The sequence below is a fragment of the Myotis yumanensis genome, unplaced genomic scaffold (assembly GCF_028538775.1).
Source record: "Myotis yumanensis isolate MYYU_CA2020_CCGP unplaced genomic scaffold, mMyoYum1.0.hap1 SCAF_9, whole genome shotgun sequence".
Lineage (NCBI taxonomy): Eukaryota > Metazoa > Chordata > Mammalia > Chiroptera > Vespertilionidae > Myotis > Myotis yumanensis.
The window spans coordinates 34,068,774-34,088,837 of NW_027223760.1; the positions used below are offsets into that span (position 1 = coordinate 34,068,774).

General features: G+C 45.4%; 1 protein-coding gene across 4 annotated transcripts; it reads right to left on the reverse strand.

Annotated features, from left to right (window-relative positions):
- Positions 1–473: 473 nt before the first annotated feature.
- Positions 474–19,723, reverse strand: KEL (Kell metallo-endopeptidase (Kell blood group)). Of its 4 annotated transcripts, XM_070424064.1 has the most exons (19): positions 19,558–19,723; positions 19,148–19,232; positions 18,733–18,874; positions 18,325–18,501; positions 16,113–16,237; positions 15,668–15,814; positions 12,730–12,792; positions 12,447–12,635; positions 12,063–12,211; positions 10,830–10,959; positions 5,053–5,163; positions 3,864–3,962; positions 3,551–3,628; positions 3,030–3,130; positions 2,757–2,867; positions 2,531–2,598; positions 2,139–2,308; positions 1,712–1,807; positions 475–1,009 (listed from the first exon to the last, which is right to left on the reverse strand). In XM_070424064.1, exons 2-19 carry the CDS (start codon positions 19,169–19,171, stop codon positions 848–850), a joined length of 2,142 nt encoding a protein of 713 aa, XP_070280165.1. In that variant the 5' UTR covers positions 19,172–19,232; positions 19,558–19,723; the 3' UTR covers positions 475–847. The 4 variants fall into 4 exon arrangements, with proteins under 4 accessions (XP_070280167.1, XP_070280165.1, XP_070280166.1 ...); XM_070424066.1 differs by lacking the exon at positions 1,712–1,807 and having other exon boundaries at positions 474–1,009; XM_070424065.1 differs by lacking the exon at positions 3,551–3,628.
- Positions 19,724–20,064: the final 341 nt, after the last annotated feature.

The window sequence follows — 20,064 nt, forward strand, 5'->3', positions numbered from 1 at the left end:
AGCCTTTTTCCTGGATGAGGACCTAGATATCTACCTCGGCTTCATGATAGCTTACTGACCCTTTCTCCCCTGGGCTTTAGGTCACTACTCCCAGGGAGACGTACACACAGTGTCCTGCCCCTTGTCTGCCCCTGCTATGAGCTCCATCCCTCAGGGCCCGATACACCAGACCCATGCTCTTCTCTCTTCCATGCCCCTACTGGCTTTGTTCAGCACAGCAGATTAGGGGGAGAAGTTAGCTACAATAAAAGTAATAGCAATAAAATCCTGAAACAATTGGGGGCCAGATTCCTGAGACTTAACCAAAGCCCTCCTATCTCGAATTAGTCTGTTTAATCATCCAACATCTGACCTTTAGACCTACCAGTTCACCAATCATTGGTTCTTTCCTTTTCCCATGTCTGTGAACTCTGCTTCAAAGTTTCTCCTTTATCTTTTCTGACTTTTAGGCAGTGCAAATCAGGAAAGAGTCATTAAGAGACAGGCAGAAGCCAAGTGCCAGATTTTATTTTTGGAAAAGAAGAGAGGAGACATCACCCTGATTCCATGGATGGGGCAGGGAGATATTTTTTTTTTTTTTTTTTTTTTAAATATATTTTATTGATTTTTTACAGAGAGGAAGGGAGAGAGATAGATAGTTAGAAACATCGATGGGAGAGAAACATCGACCAGCTGCCTCCTGCACATCTCCCACGGGGGATGTGCCCGCAACCCAGGTACATGCCCTTGACCGGAATCGAACCCGGGACCTTTCAGTCCGCAGGCCGACGCTCTATCCACTGAGCCAAACCGGTCCTGGCAAGGGAGATATTGATATATGTGCATTGAGGTCTCTTTGGTAGCCAGGTTACCAGAGTTGGCAGCGTTCTGAGGGGTTCAGGAGGGCACCACGTGGACAGTGGAAATGTCTAGCAAAAGCTGGAATGTTGCTGAGGGGCCCATGGACTCGAAGGGTGGGAGGGCTGTGAGTGTCCTGAGAATCCTGTGTGCTGAGCTTGCTACACATCACCTGGGAAGAAAGAGAGGTTCACAGAGGGTAAGGAGAAAAACAAGGTAGATAAGGGTCAGTAGGCAAGACCTAGTGACGAGGTGGTACAAGGAACAGCAGACAAAGGTCAAGCAGGGATGGGAACGACCAAGGGCCATGAGGAAAGAGGAAGAGCATTTTCCAGTTGTAGGTCATTTAACCTGGCACTAGGCATTCAGGGGAGGGCCCCAGCTGTGGAATCAGACCACTTGTATGTGACTGAGAGGTGGGGTCTATTGGAAGAACTCTGTGACAAGGTCTTTAGGTATATTGAGAAATTGGGGGCAACGTCTATTGAGGGAACACATGGTACTGAGGGCTCAAACTTGGGGGTGAAGTCTTTGAAGAGAAATGTAGTCTATAGACAGTTTGTTAAGATTTGTTTTTCATGGGTTTGTATTTTCAGGAGAAGAAATAAGAAGGGGGAAAAGTTGAGCTCATCCCGGGAGGGATTTGAAAGTAGAGATTTTTTGTTAGTTTTTTGAAGGACATGCTAAATTTGGCAGAAGAATTTGTGATAACATGAAAGGATGGGCCCAAGGGGACATGTGTGAAAGAACATCTGTGGCAATACTGGGAGCATTTGGGGAAATGCATATCAGGAGGTGGAGATTCTTTAAGCTTTACCAATAGGGTATTTATCTGATGTGGAGCAAGCCATGGTGGGAGATGGCGGCCACCTACCTGGGCATAGCTTCGGAAGAAGAGTTGCTGGGGGGTGAGGCCTAGGTTGGGCAGGGTGGTCTCCCCACGGTGCCATAATAGCATCTTGTTGTATGCCTAGATATGGGGGTGGGATGGAGAGTAACCCTTAGGCTCCAAACCTGTGCCATTTGGAAGTCTGATGCCCTATACACAAAGCCCCAAACCAGTTCATGGTCCCCTTTCCCAAGTTTTGCACTGACACACAGGTCTGAGCCAGGAGAAATGTACTTGTGAGAAAATGTATGGTTATCCTAGAAAAGAGGGAATCTATTAGGTAGGAGGGGGATCCCCAAGTGGCCACTGTTCAGTGGGTGTATGATGGGCAGAAAGCTTTGCAACTATGTCTGCATGAGGGATGTCTGTTTTGCTAGTGAAAAGAGATTCTGACCTTTGGGATGTGAGTTACCTGCAGTGCCATTGCCAACGCCCCCATGTCTGCAGCATTCTCCAGTACCATGTGGGAGCTATTGAAGGAAGTTACACCGTATAATGGAAAGGCAGCATAGTGGCGCTCCAGACACAGCAGCGCCCCCTCTAGGGCATGGGTATCACAGGCTGGGCAGCCCCCAGGGAGTACTGTTGAAAATAGGGCAAGGGAATAGAATGTTGAGGCATGGTGCAGGGGTGAGGACATGGGGGTACCACAGGCTGGGCTGGCTCCCAGGAGTATTGCAAAGACTCAGGACTATCCCACCCAGAGCCCTCACATACCCTCCCTTTCTCCTCCTCTAGGCCTCTTTTGGAGCCTTCACCTGGGTTCTCAATGACCCCACCTCCCAATGGCCCACTGATACCCACAGAGCTGGTCGAAGATGTGCAACAGCTCCCGGGCCATGATGCTGCCAGCAGCGCCAAAGTTCACGGCCCTAAAGAGACAGGGTTTATCTTATCTTCAGAACCCTTTGACATTTTTAACCCTAATCCTCCACAAGTCCCATCCATTGCCAGCCCCATCCCCCCACCCCTCACAACTGCCCATCACTTTTAGGAAACTTCCTGTCCACCCTCATGGAATGGCCCATACCTGGGGTAGGCAGGATGGAAGAATGGTGGTTGGAGGAGTCCAGCTGGGAAGACCACTACATGGTCAGTTATTGAATAGTAAGCATTGACCCTCCAGGGGGACACCTGCCACCTGTGGGATGAGCACATATGAATACCAGCTCCATCAAGACATATGTAGTTGCCCCCAACTACTGTCACTGTTCCTGTTTCCCTGAGCCCCTAGCTTGCTCTCTTGCTAATCATGGATGTCTATCTCTGGGATGCAGTGACTGTATCTACTTTGGTCTCATACCTGTGGTGGAGAAAAGGCTTCAAGGAGCTATAGACAATTCTAGCTTGGCGGGATCGAATACCACTCAGGAAGGACTGCAGGAAGCTGGGTCCAAGGTGTACCTGGGAGGAGCCAAGAGGTGACGAGTGTACATCCATACTGAAATACCCTGATGGCTACATCTGAACCCAGACAGATTAGCCCTACACACAGACATCCCCAGTACAGTGGAAACCAGTGCACCACCACCACACCACACATGGGCTAGACAGGCTTCACATGTGTCGGCACACAGATAAACACCCTCAGGCAAGTCACAAGAATGCACATGTGCACGTGTGCACACACACATTATGACCTGAAAAGGTTCCATTCATCTGCTGGCAAGACCCACAGTATCTTGCCCATAAAGTCCAGCCTGCAGGAGGGCATGAAGGGATTTGTTCAGATCACCCAAGGAAAATAGATTATCTTCCATTTGGGTGGGTCAGGGGGTGAAGAAGTTGAAGACTAAGGCGGAGCTGTCAAGGGCAGGAACCCACATCACTGTATTTCTGTCTGGCCAGCGCTGGCTCCATGGCCCATTCTGGGCCCCCCATCTTCACCTGCAGCTGGGTGACCTGGGGAGACACACAGGTAGAAGGAACCTAGCTACCCTGAGCTATCAAAGGGAAGTTCTCCTGCTCACTGCCCTGTTCCCACCTTCCCTGTTGTCACTAGGGTGTGTGTACCACATGTTGGTGTACCCTTGTGCCTTGGGTGCTCTCCTCCTGCCTCTGTGATCTCTTGATCCAATACTCAATCCCACCCCCCAGCCCTGCACATAATCAACCTGTCTCTTTCCCCTGGCCTCACCCTGTCCTGGGCCTTTTTCCGGGTTTCCTCATCCATCCAGGGAACCCTTCTGAGGCGGGTGATGAGGGCATCCTTGATGGCAGTGAATAAGTCCATGGCCTGTGGGTGTGATGGGGCAGGGACAGAGAAACAGGATGAGGACCAGTCTTGGTCTTGGGCCTTGGCCCTGAGGAGCTGCCAGAGAAAGGGGAATATATCAGGAAGAGAGTAGAAAGTGGTATTCCCTAGTGGCCAAAAACCCAGAAAGATCTGTGGAGACAGAAAGGGAAAGTGGGAGCTGGCCACTCCTGAGGGTCGACAGGGGAGACTATGTCTTTTTGTGGGGAGAGCTCCCCCTGCCAAAGGAGGGAGACCCCATCCTTACTCTGGGCCAGGCAATCCACTCAGAAAGTAGAGGGAGGATGAGGACTATCTCTGTTCTCAAGGACTCTTATCCTCACACACACACCCCTTTTTTTCCTCACACCTTCTTTCTTAAGGCATGCTTTTCCTCTTTCCATCTTCCTGGGGGGCTTCAGCATCCCAACAAGTTGAAGTCGCCCTAGCTTTACAACCTGACTATAGAGTTATTGCCATTTACCATCTCATGTATATCTTTTCTTAATGAAGGAAAATGGACGACAGTATTGGAACCTGAGTTCAAGTCCTGACTCTGCTGTTTGGTAGCTTGGGAAAGCCTCTCTGTGCTTCAGTTCCTAAAGTAACAGAATGATGCTTATACTTAAAGTAGTTCAAAGGAAGTTCTTACAAGAGTACCAGGCACATGATAGGCACTCAAAAAGTATTCAGTAGTTACTTATTTTCACTTCTAGAGATTATATCAATCCATTCTCATGTCATTTCACGTGTTGTTAAAAAATCATAAACAAGGAGTAGCCTTAGAGGTCATGGAGTTCAGTTTTCTCATTTTCTGGTTGAGGAAACACAAGAGCAAGAAAGTTGGGTGACTTGTTCGAGTTAGTGCATGTTGTGTACCCTTTATGTCTCATAGCTAAACTATGCAAACCCTGGGGACATAGCACGAGGCATTCTCTCTCTGATATATGTGGACAGTGGGTTCTTTCTCTGTGACTGCCTGACTCCTTAAATACACAAACCATAGAGAAGGACACAGTCAATAGAAATAGGAGAGGATATGTTGGGTGGGGAGGGGTGGAGGGACATAGGCTGGGGAAGAGCCCTCACATACAGCACTTCGGGTGCTTGGGCTGAAGGCCTCACGAACAAACAAGGCTGCCAGGGTAGGCTCAAAGAAGTCTCCAGTATCCTCCACGCACTTCATCCATCGAGGGTGGGCGGGCTACAGAGACAAAGTTAGAATGAGAGGTTCTCATTCAGGGTCTTCCTCATCTGTTTTCCCAAGCCAATCTTGTCTAGTCCTCCTCCCAACAGAGACTGTACTCTTTCTGAACATTCTGGGTTTGTCTCACTTTATTCTGTTATGCCTTTTGGTGGTATACATGGGTTCATTGCTGTTTAGCTAACCCAGGCTTAATTCTCCAAGATTAATCTCAGAAGCCTGGGTTGGGCAAATCATCCTGTTTATTGCCTACTGAATTTGAAATCAAGGCCTCTGGGAGGTATCCTTATGAAGAATGGAAAGGCTCCTGGAAAGGAGAGGACTAGATACCAAACCTCTCAGGTCCCTTGGCCACCCTGTCCCCACCTACCATAGGCACTGCTCTGGAAACCCAACAATGACTCCCCTTCCCATGTTTCTTTGCTTAAAATGCAAATTAGAGAAGGTGATTTCTCCCTCCCATCCACCACCCTCCCCACTCTCCAAATGGTTATCATGGATCATATGGCAAGATCTTGTCTTATAAAGAAGAAAATCATCAGAGTAAAATTATTGGGGTTCAGATGCCATACTATTGCCTGGTAGGAGAACAGTACTGAAGAGAAGACTAAAGATGTGAATTCAGAAAGCTAAGAAACCTGCAGCCAAAGCCACATAAAATGAAGAGAAAATAGGATGAGATAGGGGACATCTTCAACCTCAAAGGCAGAGAGGTGGTTAGACAAAAACTCAAGAGACCTTTGGAAGCTGGGTTGATTTTTAACAGTAGGACAGAAAGAATAAGAAAAAGAGTGATGCTGGGGAGGTTTTAATGGTGGGCTTGAATGATTTTGAAAAAGTTGACCAAGAGGAAGGCCCAGAGATGACTTAGGGCAGACTGTGAAACGCGGCCAATGGGCCACAGGAGGAATATGAGAGCTGGCCTAAGGGAAAGCTGAGCTAGGATATTGAAAAACCAGCTAATATGCTAATTTAAGTGGGGTGAAGTCACAAGATTTCATTCCTGTAACTTATTTACTCCCCTTAAATCTCCTCTTAGGCTGCCACTAAGCTCTCTGGCCCTAAGACTGGAGAGAGTTTATGGGGCTCCCACAAAAGAAGGACCAGAAAGAGAAGGCCAGTATTGTCTTCAGTGAAGAAGAAAGTCCTGAGCCTGGCTGTTAGGACATTTATCATTTTTGAGGTGGCTCCAGACCTCCACATTGTGTATTCTTGTCCCCTCTATGAGACCTGCTAAGGACCTTGTGAGGAGAAGGCACTCAGACACTTTCTCTAGTGTATTAGTTGGAGCGCTGAAACACAAATTTGAAAAGCAAACACAAGTGAAAGGAAACCTGGGTCTGATAGTGAAATGACTGGGTCAAGTGCAGGCTCTTCTGGCCATCTTCAAGGACCATCCCCCTCAGGCCTTCCTATGTCAAGCTTCGTTTGGAGTGACAGCTGACACAGCAGCCAACAGCACTGGCCTTGTGCTTGGTGGTACCTCCCCTTTTCATATCTCCTGGTTCTTGACTTATTCCCTGATCCCTTTCTCTGGTGCCTGCTCCTTTCTCTAACAGCCTTTGCCTGCTCCATGCCTGTCTCCATATCGTTGGCCATGGCAGGCCTAACCTGATTCCTGGAGAGTATAGATGCCACCTCAGACTACCCATTGCTCACCCCTGTGCAACTCTGGGAATCATTAAACTGACCACTTTTTAACACTTGGAAAATAATGTGCAGTGACTAAGGGCTAACGTAGGATCACTGAGCACAAACAAGGTCAAAATAATAGGGATTTCTGTGGTTAACAGGAATCACGCAAGGACATACTTCAAACCAGGAGTCACAAACTCAAATAGGGGCCATGAGGCGACATAACTGAGAGAAGCTATCCAAAATCAGAACCACAGGACATGGAGGGGCAATGGCAAATAGGAGAGAACACATCCAGTCTGGGCTGAACTACAGTCAGCTGTTGCCCTGGAGAAGGCGAGCCCAGCAATACACAAACTTCATGTTTACAACAAAGGGCTAAAAATCAGATTACTGGCATGCCATCTCCTAATTTTTGAATGTTGATGATGAATTAAACATCTATAAAAAGCTTTAAAGACCAACAAAACACATTGATAGGTTAGATGCATCCTCTAGGAACGCCTCAATACCTCTTCCACACAGAGAATTCAGTATTTACTAAATGTTGATGTTTAACTTAAATCTTGGTACTTCAGATACACCAGCTATAAAAGTGAGAATGGCTATCTGTTCCAAGTTTATTACAGAGTTGTTTAAAAGATGAAGTAAAAGAATACATTGAAAACACTCTGTAAATTCTAAGCTGTTACCCTACTAGCATTATTTTGATTTCAAGGAGGCAGGCATTTGGTAAAACCACAAATTAAATCCTTGAGAATTAGATTGGAGAAATCTATGTTGGATGATTTGAGTGGATTCTCAGCTGGCTGAACTCTAACAAAACATTGAAAATTAATGACTCTAAGTTTGTATGAGCTTCCCTGACCAGGACTACTGAAAAATCTTTCTTCATCCATTAGAATATAAGTGTCTTAGGACAGAGATTCTTGTCTCTTGTTCACTACAGTCTAAAGTTCCTAGAGAAGGGTCTTGTACCTAGCAGGTGCTCAATAAATATTTGCCGCGTAAATGAATGGATGGATCTATAGCCAGGTCTTCAACAGACTGACCCAATGCTCTTTCTTTTTCAAGATCTTAACAGTAATCTAGATGAAGATAGACTATAGAATGCAAATGACCCAAGGTGGGGGGGAAAGAAGATAATATAATGAGTGATTGGGAAAAAAAGGATGAAATTACCTGAGTACATTGGGAAGCTGGGCTGAATATAAACAGTTCACATTTAACAGGTACAAATGTAAAGTCCTACTTTTACTTCCCCAAATTCAGCTTCTCAAATATAATAAAACCTGGATTAATAGCCATTTTTTGACTATATATTCAAAATTCATCAACAAAATATGTTCATATAATGAGACCTAGCAGTCTTTCTAAATAAGGACATTATAAAATAGAATGCGTTCAGAGGAATATAGTCAGAAATTTGTACTTAATAACCATAGAACAGAAACATAAATCACGTCAAATTAAGGTTTAAATCTCGGTAGTGTCTTTGACTCATACCACACATTTGTCAGGAAACCCTGTTGCTTAATTTCAAGTTATATTCTTTTAAAAGAGGGGTGGGAAACATCTGGCAAGTGAAATCATTTGGTCTGGCCCTGCCAAGGCATTAGGAGTGAGTTAATTAAATGTTTGACCAAATATAGAAGGCTACTTTTTTTCCCCTTCCTTTTTAATTTTAAAAAAAATTAAGGCTAATTTTTAAGTTGATAATTTTGTATGGCCCATGAATGATGTTATAAATATCCAAATGGCCTTGGCAGAAAAAATGTTTCCTCACCCCTGTTTTAAAACATAAAACAAATAAATCCTATAGGCCCCCTTTTCATGCAGAGAAAAGCCAAAGTCTCTACGGTGACCTATCAGGCCCTATATGCTCTCTGAACTCCTCCCTACTGTTATCTCATTTGCATTCTCTGTTTCAGTTGCACTGGCTCCTTGCTGATCCTCAAACGCTTGGGCATGCTCCCCAAGCAGCAGGCATAGCCCAGCCTGCTTTTCTCAGCCAGAGCCACCAGGAGGATCTGTCATATTATACCACATTTTAGCCAGCCTATCCCATGCATTGTCTCAATGAAATAATAGTCCTTTCTTTGCCAGAAAACATCAATTCTCTAGACCCTATTTCTATCTTTCCTCTTGTGTGGAGATCTCAGTCATCTGACAAGCCAACCCAGGTCTCTCCCTGTTGGGAACTCCAGGAGTATCTGTTGTCTAAACCAGAGTTTCCTTGGAATGAAACTACGTCCTTTCATTTATTTATTGTACAAGAACAGAGTTAAGTGGTTGCAACACAGACCATATGGACCACAAAGCCAAAAATTTTACTCTCTTGACCTTTATAGAAAGAACCCATTTTCTGTACCACCCACTTATTTCTCAATTCTGCACAGTATGTGGTTAAAAACATGGCCCTATGAGCCAAGCACATTGTTTTGGTGTCTGTTCCTTTATTTATGAGCTGTGTGGTCTTATAAAAGGTATTTGTTCTTTCTGAGGTCCTCTGAGTGTTTCTGGGAGGATTAAATAAAACAATTTATGCTAAAAGTTGCATGCAATGAAACTACAAAACAGTAGGTACACACTGTGTTCAGCTGTTATTATTATGTGTCATAATTGGTACTGTTGCTTTCCCAAAGCCACACAACCATTTGTTGGTAGAGCTTCATTCAGCTTTTCAGCCCCCAAACAACTATATATATCTCCATCCTAATTTTAGCCATTTGTAAGCCTTCTGAGTTCAAGTGTGAGTTTCAATGTCGGCACTCTTTCCCCATTCAAGAAGTGCCATCAGGACACTGTTCTGGAATTTACAGAAAGCTGTTGCCAGGTATTTTGTAGCTACCCCAACTAAGAGAAGTTAGGATTCTGTTCTTCTTCATCGGAGTCAAGAGAAGGCTGTGCAGAAGGAATCTACTTGGGGTCTTAAGTGAAAGTACTAAGAAGAAGAGTTTTTGTTTTGTTTTTGTTTTGTGTTTTGTTTTGTTATTTTTAACACAATGATTAATCACAGAAACTCTGGAGTCAGACTGATAGAGTTCAAATCCTAGCTCTATCTTGTGCCTAGATTTCCCTGTCTATAAAACAGGGACGAAATGGTGCATCTAACTCATGGAAAACTTGTGAAGATTAAACCAGCTCATCTATCTAAAGGATTTAGAAAAATGTCTAGCACATTTATAAATTCTCAATAAACAATAAATCTACTCCAGTACCATGTGCATACATCTTCCCTCTGAATTCCACAGGTATTTCAGGTTGCCAAAGCAGTGATTTTCTTCAAGGCAGAGAAATGGTTCATAAATTACTAAGAAAAACCCCACAAAAGTGCAGTAATTTTCAAGACTAAACTGAGGCCTTTGCAGAGGTTAAGGTGTCTCTAACATACTAGATACCTCCACTTGCATTTGGATGTGTCCAATCCAGATTTCAAAGTTATCTGTAAAGAAGTGTCTCCACATCTTATTTAACACAGTAGACTTTGATTAGTGAAGTGTGTTTGCTATGCAGTCCCTTCCTCAGATACATCAGGATTTGCACCAGGAAGCCCATAGTGTGACCCAACAGATACCACTGGATGTCAGAGATTAATTATTTGTGAAGAATATGAGCACCAAACACTAGAATCACCAGGCAAAGGAAAAGCCACCACTAGCTACATCTGTCTCTCCTCCCGTCCTCAAGTCACAGAGTTCAGGATAGTTAGGAAAATAGTTTAAGGGTCATGACAAAGGAAAAGCAGTTCTTGATAATTTTAGAGCTCTATATTCAAACTTTAATACTCAGCAAAAGGCCATAGGCATAGACATAGCCAGATGTGCCTAAAAGGTCTGTTACTTGGTACCTCAATTCTCAAGGTAAGCCTTGCATGCCAAACCTATCTGCTTCCATGGAAAGCCCAGACATTGAGAGGCATCTACTCTTATGTCCCCTACCTGAGAGGAATAGGCCAAAATTTACCCCTCAAAATGACAGATGCTCCTTTAGCCCCCAATCTGGGACAATTTATACCCTCCTGTCCTCACCACAGGTGGCCGTTCCGTCAGCTCCCACAGTTTCTGGTTCAGAGATCTGTGTGCCTCCTGGAATTTACTGTCCAGGGCAGGAGAAAGGGTCCCCACCAGCCCAAAGATCATGTGGCTCTGCAGAAAGTCCCTGTGGAGAGAAAAGAGACCCACACACCTCATGGCTCTGGTGACCCCTCATGCAAAGTCGTCCCTTGCATAAGTCACCTGGATTCCTGGGAGAAGCCTCTTCCCTCTGTATTTATAGAGAAGAGCTGTTTGACAGTGAAAAAGTGAAGGAGCGATTTTCTCGGTTTGGGTTGGAGTGGGGTTGAAGAATGATGAAACAAAGAACTAGATGAAGAGGCAGACTTCTCAAGTCACAGGGAGAGAAAGATCTGGACTAGATGAAGAATGGACTTAGATTTCACAAAACTGATTCATCTATTTTTATGACCAAGATCTCTCTCGTCTTAAGCTGTATCTTCTAAGCAGAACAAAGCTGGGATCAGGAACCTTTCTCTGCCCTGATGGCGACTCTCTCACAGGTTTGATTTGTGCCTTTACGTAAATCTGCTCATACCCACATGAATGCTTGTCTGTTTCCCTCAGAAAGCATCTCTAGATGTTGCTGCCACTGAGTTACTATGAAGAAGGGCCCAAATCCTTGGAAGAAGCCCCTTTAGGTGGTGGCCACACAAGTATCAGGGATGGAGGAAGGCCCAACACAGAGCCTCACCTTCATGTCCCTCACCTTCTTTGACTTCCTGATCTTTCCCATAAGGCCTCCACATATGAGAAATGGCCTCTGCCTCAGCTTTCCCCCCAGAGCAGCCCAACCATTATTTCCTCCATCCAATCCTCTCATATGCCTCCTCCTCCCACCCACACTCATCAGCAACTGATGAGACACACATGGCCAAGCTAACCCCATGACTTGTCTTCCAAAATCTCCTACAACTCAGAGGCTCTTCACAGGCTTGGTTCTACTCCAGCAAATACTGTGTCTTGCCAGACACTGGTATCCCTCATTTCATGTGTGTTTTTCCTTCCCCAAGCCTCTCGTCTTTCCTCCATTTTATCTTGGGCTGTCAACCCCAACCCTTCTCTGTCCCATGTGTCTCTGAATCCCTCCCATCTTCCTGGGAGGCTCTTACCAGCCTTCATTCTCCAAGTCACCTGTGTTCCTGAGACCTCTGGGTTTTTAGACTCTTTCCTCTGCCTTGTACCTCCCTGATCCCACCTGGAGCAAACCTGTGGCTCAACAGCTGTTTTTCCACCAGTTGTGACATGTCTTTCAAATAATCCAGGTCATGTACCACGATGGTCTGGGAGGGGCTCAGGGACATTGGTGTGAATGTTGCTTGGAGGCAGGACAACCAGTCGATGGCAGGGGCCATTTCCTTAGAAGAGGGACACAAAGGCTGAGGGGAACAGAAAAGGAGGAGAGAAGGAAGAAGAGTTTCCCCGCCTTCAGGGTTTGAGGGGGATTGGGGAGGGGAATGGTTAGGGGAAAGGATGGAACCAAAAATGTTAGAGATGAAAAGGAATTCAGGGAATGATGAGAAAGAGGAGGTCAAGGAAGTTTGAAAGAAAGGACCTTATACCCATCCTCCTCCAGTCCCCGGTTCAAGGCACCTGCAGTTGGTCTATAGTGATGAGCTGGAAGAGCTTCCCCTGTGCCTGCTGCTGCCCCAGGGGCCTCAGAAACTGGAACAGTTGTGAGGTAATGGAGATGGACAAGAAGGCATGTTCTTGCACCTTGTCTGGGTCTCCTCCCAGCAAGGTTCCCAGCTGATTCAGGTAAGTCAAGTATTCCCGCACGATCTGGGGGAGGGGTAACCTCAGTCACAGGCACTAGTGGCCCCTGTCTTTCTCCTAGAGTCAAAGATCAAAACCTTTGTCCACCGCTCCATCTTACCTGGGCATAGATCTTCTGTTCCTGCTCTTGCTTGAGGGGGATGTCAAACTCTGGTTGGTCTATCTGGACACAAGAGAGACTGGAGAGAAAGGGGTAGTGTGGAGGAAGAAGAGGACAGGTGTGGGGAGATGGGGACTGTGCTATGGAAGACAGCCTCAGGAGATGGAATGAAGAGGGCACAGAGAAGGAGTGAGAATACAAAGAAAGGAAAGAACTGGGTGCAAGGGGATGGAGGAAATGTGAAGAGAAGGTGGGTATTTCAATCAGTTCTTGGGGTGCTCAGCGAGAGAAGCATGATAATGATCTCCTGAAAGAAGCTGTGTCTGTGCTAGGGCCAGGCCTAGAGTATAGGCGTGAGATACCATCTCAGATGCAAACTTTAAGAGGTAATAAAACTCAGTAATCAAGGTAACTAATAGCCTAATTGATATTTTTAAAAATCAAAATGAATGCTAAAAATCCATGCTGAGTAAAATAACAAGGCTTTGTTCACCATAGATTTTCTCCCCCAAAATGAGGGGAGAATAGGAGCTGAGCCCTGAAGCGTGGTTGATTCAAATGTATTTTTTTATTCACTTTTTAAAAAAAATGTAGATATTTTCAAAAAAGTCTACAGTAGAGTTTTAATCTATTTTGGAAAAAATGTTTTGTTTTGTTTTTCAAAAAATCCACAATGAAAAAAAATTGATATTTTGTTTATTGTGGATTTTTCCACTGACTTTCATTTTTTAAAAAATTTCATTAAATATTATTTATCTTGACTACTGAGTTTTAGGGACTCTTTTAAATTTTGCACACTAGCCAAGTGGCTTGCTCACCTCCCTTGCCTCATCTTGGTTCTGGCACTGGCATGTCCTTGATTCTATTCTGGATTATTTCTCCTACACGTTCCTTGTTTTTTTCCAACTTCAATATCCCACTCCCACCTTGAGCTATCTACATTTCCCTGACCTTGAAAAAACTTTCACCTGACTCCCTTGTCATATTTTATGTCCAAGCTAAAGAACTAAGTCATCTATATCCCTGCTTCAGCTTCCTTATCTTCCTCCTACACTCTGTATGACCTGTGGCCATTTTCATAACCCTTTCTGATGTTATCTCTAGGAGGTTTCCAAGGCTGCCTTCTCATTCCTTATGCTCTGAGCTCAGAAATCTTAGAATCAAAAACGACCCCTCTCTCCTGAAACTGCCTCCTCCCATGTCCTATGTGGCTCACTTTGTGGCTAGTCTGACTCCCACCGCGCTGCCTATTCTTGCTCCTCTCTGCCTCCACCCCCTCATTGGAGTGCTCCCCCGGTCTATTCTTTCTAATCATGCTGCTCCCCAGAGTCCATCCAGTCTCAAGTTGACAGTAACCACCTCTTTCCATTCATACAAAATCAAAACTGGGGGGTCACTTTGCAACTCCTCCATTTCCTTCATGTACATTCAATCAGTCATCAAGTCCTCTGGACCATGACCACAAGGATAGAGTCACCTAAACCCTTACATCTGGGCTTTCCTTTCCATTTCTACCATAAGCATTTTAGCTGGGAACCTCAAAATTGCTCATCTCAATTCCTCAGCACGTCTAGGTTGACCTCCCAAACTGCTGACTCAAGTTCACTGTACAACCATTGTATTTGAAAGACTTCAGTTGCAATTTTTTTCTATTATGTCAAAAGTTATCACCTCGATCTGGCTTCTTAGGTATGGAATAATCAGCTCAATCTCATGTCTTCAGGCTTATTTTTACCTCTGATGGCACCTCACCCCATAGCCTCTGTTCACCCACCCCACCGAGGAGTCACACCACCCCAGGCTTTTCTCTTAGTTCAGGGCTTCCCCAAAAAAGCCTCTTAGGTGAAGCTAAAGGGCTCTTTTCATGTCCTTTAGCTTCACCTTTACCTCTATGAATCAACCACACTCCAGGGCTCAGCCCATATTCTCCCCTCTCTGAGTCTTCCTTAACCATTTCAGATTTTAACTAATCCCCCAAGTTCATTAAACTTCTGAGCACACCCTTTGGAACTAAAGTCAGAATACCATATACTGACCGTCAGTTTTTCTTGTATATTTATCTTTTATAAACTTGTGAAGTTTTTGAGAATGGGGTCAAATATATAGCATCACATTACCTGCCACAATACAGATGCCTCCAGTGTTTTTATTTATTTATTGCTCAACAAACACCTGGTGTGGGCCTGGCTTTGTGCTAGGTCCTGAGAATCACAGGTGAATAAGGTGTGGCCCTGTTTTTAAAAGGCTTACACCCTTCAGCACAGTGTTAAGTGCTGAGGGCATAGAAAAGGGGAGGGTGAATGGGTTCTCTATCTCAAGCCAGGATGTCAGTGAAGAGATAATAATGTAAGCCAAAATTTGACAAATATGTACATTTTCCAGGCTGAGCATGGGGACTTGGGGAGTAGTGTTGTAGGTAAAGGAAGTCATATATATAATGGATTGAGGAGCGGTAAGTGAGTGAGCATGGCTTGGAATTTAAGGGGCAGAAGGGATGTGGCAGGAGATAAAGCTGGAGAAGTCTGTAGGGATCAGACTAAAAAGGCTTGCAAGGTTTTGCTAAAGATTAAGAACTAGATGACCTTGTGAGTCAGGGGCATTTAAGCAGAGATATTAGCACAATTAGCTCTTGATGTAAATAAGAAAAGGGTGATAATGGAGATAGGGGTCTAGTTAAGAGGCTCCGGGGTAATCAGATAAGCAATAAGGAAGACCACAACTACTTATGTCTTCCCTGGACTGGCCTTGCTACTCTTTTCCCTAATCTTGCCTAGAGTCCCTAACTCTCACAAGAATAATTTTCTATAAAGATAGGTCTTTCCCCTACATTGCACATTTATCCTGTCTCCTGAAACCTGCAACCTTCTTCTAAGAAACAAGAAGCTAGAACTCTAGGCAGGCCCAGGTCTCGCTGTGTTTTTGCCAGTACATCCCTCACCTGGATGACTGGCGTGTGTGGAGGGTGGGGATGAGGTCCCAGATAAGCTCTGAAGAATGGGAAGTGACCATACTGACTCATCAGAAGTCTCAGAGTTCGGTTAAAGTCTAAGGAAGTCCAATTACCAGAGATTCGCCAGCCTCCAAGCTGAGAAGAAGAGAAACAAGGCTCAGCAAAGGGGTCTCATCTCTGACACCTGTATCCCGTTCCTCAGATAGCTACTACTTCCTAACTTTTACTCTGAGCTCTTTGATCTCTCTAAGGCTCCACCTCTATCCTTCTTTCTCCAGCTTCACCCAAGGTCCTAATACTTTCTCAGTGCATTTCCATCTCCATCTTTCTCCTAGAACCTGGGGATCCACCCTCTAGAAAATAAAATGGCAACCCTGAGCATAAATTGATCCTACATAACATGTGAACATAAGAGTCATGCCCCATGTCTCACCTCCTCAATCACTTGTCTGAGGGGACCAGCCCCTGCAGCCTCAATGGCACTTGTGTCCATGCAGGAGTTGTAGAACTGGAAGGCTTTCTCCTCCCCAGACCCCAGATGCCAGGATCCTGGGGTCTCTGGAATAGAAGCATGGATGAATTAAAGGAGTAGGGCCAGCACAGAGACAAGCAGTGAAGGTGTGAGGCTTATAGGAAAGAAAGGAAAGGCTCATGGGGAAAGGGAGGAAAGGAGAGGTGAGGAAATTTGGGGATATGGAAAGACTGTCCAATTTGGACTGGATCACCTAGATCAGTGGTTGGCAAACTCATTAGTCAACAGAGCCAAATATCAACAGTACAATGATTGAAATTTCTTTTGAGAGCCAAATTTTTTAAACTTAAACTATATAGGTAGGTACATTGTTATTAACTTAATTAGGGTACTCCTAAGCTGGCCTTTGCTAAAAACGTCCTCAATCTGAGGGGTCGACCTCAACAAACGTACCCCACTTCTTCTAACGCCACTTCTTCAAAATAGACTGGCCCAGGCCGAAAACCGACTTCTGCGCATGGGCCACGAAGTTTCAATTGCACTGTACATGCATGCCCGCACGTGGTATTTTGTGGAAGAGCCACACTCAAAGGGCCAAAGAGCCGCATGTGGCTCGCGAGCCGCGGTTTGCCAACCACTGACCTAGATGGAAGAATAACAGCAGGGGAAAAGAGTGTGGAGGCGACAACAAGGAAAATAAAGGGAAGGTGAGAAAGAAAATAAGGAGGAAAATACAGGGAACAAAAGGAAGAGAGAGGAATGAGTGAGATATGAATAAAGGAGAAAGGGTAGAAATTGAAGACAGGATGGAGATGAATAAAGGAATTAAAAAATTTAGGACATCAAAGAACTTTGAGGGATTGAAGAGAGGAAAGCTCATAATGAAAGGTTTAGCAAAAAGAAGAAACAGGGTGGGCTCCCCTAGTTCAGACTATTTACTTTTTGATCTCCCTAAAATAAACACATGACAATAACCAAAACACATACCCATTAAAATCATCCACCTTCTAATATCTAACACCTCTCCTTCAGTCCTTCTGATATCTTTTCATTCCACTGTAGGCAACAGAATGTATCCTAAGCTGCCCTAGCCGGTGTGGCTCAGTGGATAGAGTGTCAGCCTTCTGGACTGAAGGGTCCCAGGTTGATTCCAGCTAAGGGCATATGCCTGGGTTTCGGGCTCAATTCCCAGTGGGGGGCATGCAGAAGGCAGCTGATCAATGATTCTCTCTCATCATTGATGTTTCTATCTCTCTATTCTTCTCCCTTTCTCTCTGAAATCAGTCAATCAAATAAATACATAAATAAATAAGAAAAAGAGATTTTTTTTAAAAAAAAAGAATTTATCCTAAGCTTATTGTTTTTTTTCATCTCTGTACCCAAATTAAAGCATGCCCCCCACCAAGGGCTAGCCTACTTCTCTCTGTGTCATAAAGAGAACACAGGGATGAATTTATTTCTCCTAAATTCCAATTGGTACCCTGGGGTTTTTAACTTGGTTCTGTTCTCCATGCCTATCTATACTCATTCCTTACACATAGCCATATAAAGTCCCCTCTATCACTTCTCACCCCACTATTCCACTTCTTTCTGAGCATCATCTCCCATCATCCATCCCCATTATCCCACTTCTTCAAGTTCAGCTTGCACTCCATGGTCCCAGGTTTCAGCAGAGAACAGTTGATTGTCATGGAATGGGGAGTTTATGGGAGGGAGAGGATAACATAACAAGGGGGCATTATAGACAAGAAAGATTTGAAGGCTAGGGACTGAAAGTGATGGAGAGAAGAATTAAAGTGCAAAAGCTCTTGAGGAGGTGCTGGTGGGGAAGATGCCAAGCATAGGACAGAAATTGAAAGTGTTAGGGAGATAACAAAGAAGATGGAGCTTGGTAAAAGGGAGGATTTGGAGAGAGTGGTGTAATCACGGATAAATGGGAAGGAAAAGAGGATGGGATTTAGATTAAGACCAAGTGAGGGACTGGAAGAGATGGATCAGAGGAGGTATGGAGGTGAAAGGTACTGTAGGAGAGATGCAAACCTGGGCAGTGTTCTGAAAGCCCACTAGGGATGGTGCAGACCAGCTGTTCCACAACCACACAGGTTTGGGAGTCATGATGGTTCTAGGTTCAGTCACCCATTTGCACAGAGAATCTTTGCCCTGCATTCCTTACCAAGTATTCTCCGAAGTCGGCTCTTGTTCTCCTCAGCAAGGGCCTGAAAAGAATTACTGGTTCCCTTGGCCTTTCCACAGGAAAAGCTGAAGAAGTCAGTGCAGGGTGCCACACTGGTGTTCCCAGAGGCCAGGTAATGATCCAGGAGATGCCAACACTTGGGCATCTCACAGGGACCTGTGGGAGAAACGCTCAGAGCTGGGAGAAAAGAGAGATGAGGGCTCCCCCAAGGGCCTGGGCAAAGGAACATCAGGTGAGGACCAAAGAGAGACCTGGAAGGGGGTAGATGGAAGGGTCAAGATGAGTGATGAGTTAAATCAGTGGGCATGGAGCCTTAGGGTGATGGACAGATGAAGCCCATGACTGAGTGAGGGCTGATGGGGTTAGGGGTTCCAGGATCCTGCTTACGAGGTCCACAGCTCCGGAAGATGTAGAACAAAAGGACAGAAGAACCAAGGAGTAGGCCTAAAAGCAGGACAGCCATTATCAGCCGCCTGGCCATGGCCCACCATCTGCTCTGTTCAGTGGATTGCCCCTCTTCTGGAGGTCTCTGCATACAGGAAACCAGGTGACGAAAAACACAAAAGGGTGGGGAAGGGTGGAGGAAAGGTACAGGGAGAGGGGAGAGAATAAATAAGTTAGTGCTAAGGCCCCTTGTTCCAAGACCATTCTCCCTAACTAGGCCCATGGGCACCACTGGGAGATGCATAGACAAGAGATGTTGCCTGTCCTGGATAAGGACAAAGCAGGCTGTGAGGGGTGGGATGCTAGAGCTGGAAGGGTGTCATAAATCTGCCCAGTGTGGGTCAAGGACATCACTTACCTCCTGGCTCCAGAGGGTCCCCATTCCACTCAACAGGTTCAGTCCCCGTGGTCTCCTCACACTTGTCCCCACCCTCCTGAACTGACTGAGCAGGGGGAGAGAGAAGCTGATTCAGGAAGGGGGTATAGTAACGAGAGTTGTAGCAGGTCATTTTCACACCTTCTCCACGCATATTTTCATCCCAGGGCAGTGTTCCCAGATGGGCTTCAGAATGAAAATGTCCCAAGAATGTACCACTAGCCCCCTACCCCCATCGTCTCCTGTCCTTTCTCCTTTCTACTCTCCAAGCCTCCCATATCCTCCCCTCCAGTGGCAAGCAGGGCATTCTCACACAGCAGCCGCCCCAACTCCCCAGCTGAGGCCTCTGACTCCAAAATGAAAAACAAAAAATTTTTTTTCAGGGGACTTGCCGTCTGTCTGCCTGTCCGTCTCTCTGTCCTTCTCTCTGGCTCCCAAAATCCTTCCCGGTTCTGGTCTGGATGCTGAGTCTGAGGAGTAGGATTCAGGAAATGGACCCCTTCCTTCTCCCACCCGTTCTTTGGTCCCGGAGAAGGGGCACTTCTGCCACTGGATGCCCCTGTCCCCATACACACACCATTGGCCTCTGGGTGGAGCCTGGTTATCAGTCAGGAGACACCCTGGCCTCTCCTCTTTATCTTAGCTTCTCAGGGAAGGCAAAGGGGGGAGGGGGTCCTCACTCCCCAAGCAATCTTACCCTTGGGAGGCTCCTCTTGCCTTGCTCTGCCCCTTTGCCAGTGTCTCTTGTCTTTTATAATGTTCAGAAATAAGTCATGTGCTACTTCCTGATATGTCAGTTCTCCAAATTACTCTTTCATATACTCATTTGCCTCAAAGTGAGTGGTAAACATGATTCACAGCGAGGGAAAGAAAACCCCAGTATCCCCAAACTCTCTTTA

Bases quoted from the DNA above. Each gene is read 5' to 3' on its own strand.
- KEL (XM_070424064.1), bottom strand. From the start codon at position 19,171: ATGGGGACCCTCTGGAGCCAGGAG. The intron at 12,212-12,446 runs GTGCCTTGAACC...CCCTCTTCTAAG, and splicing joins TCACTATAGACCAACTGCAG to GAAATGGCCCCTGCCATCGA. The intron at 2,599-2,756 runs GTATGGGCCATT...CTGTCTCTTTAG, and splicing joins TTCCATCCTGCCTACCCCAG to GGCCGTGAACTTTGGCGCTG.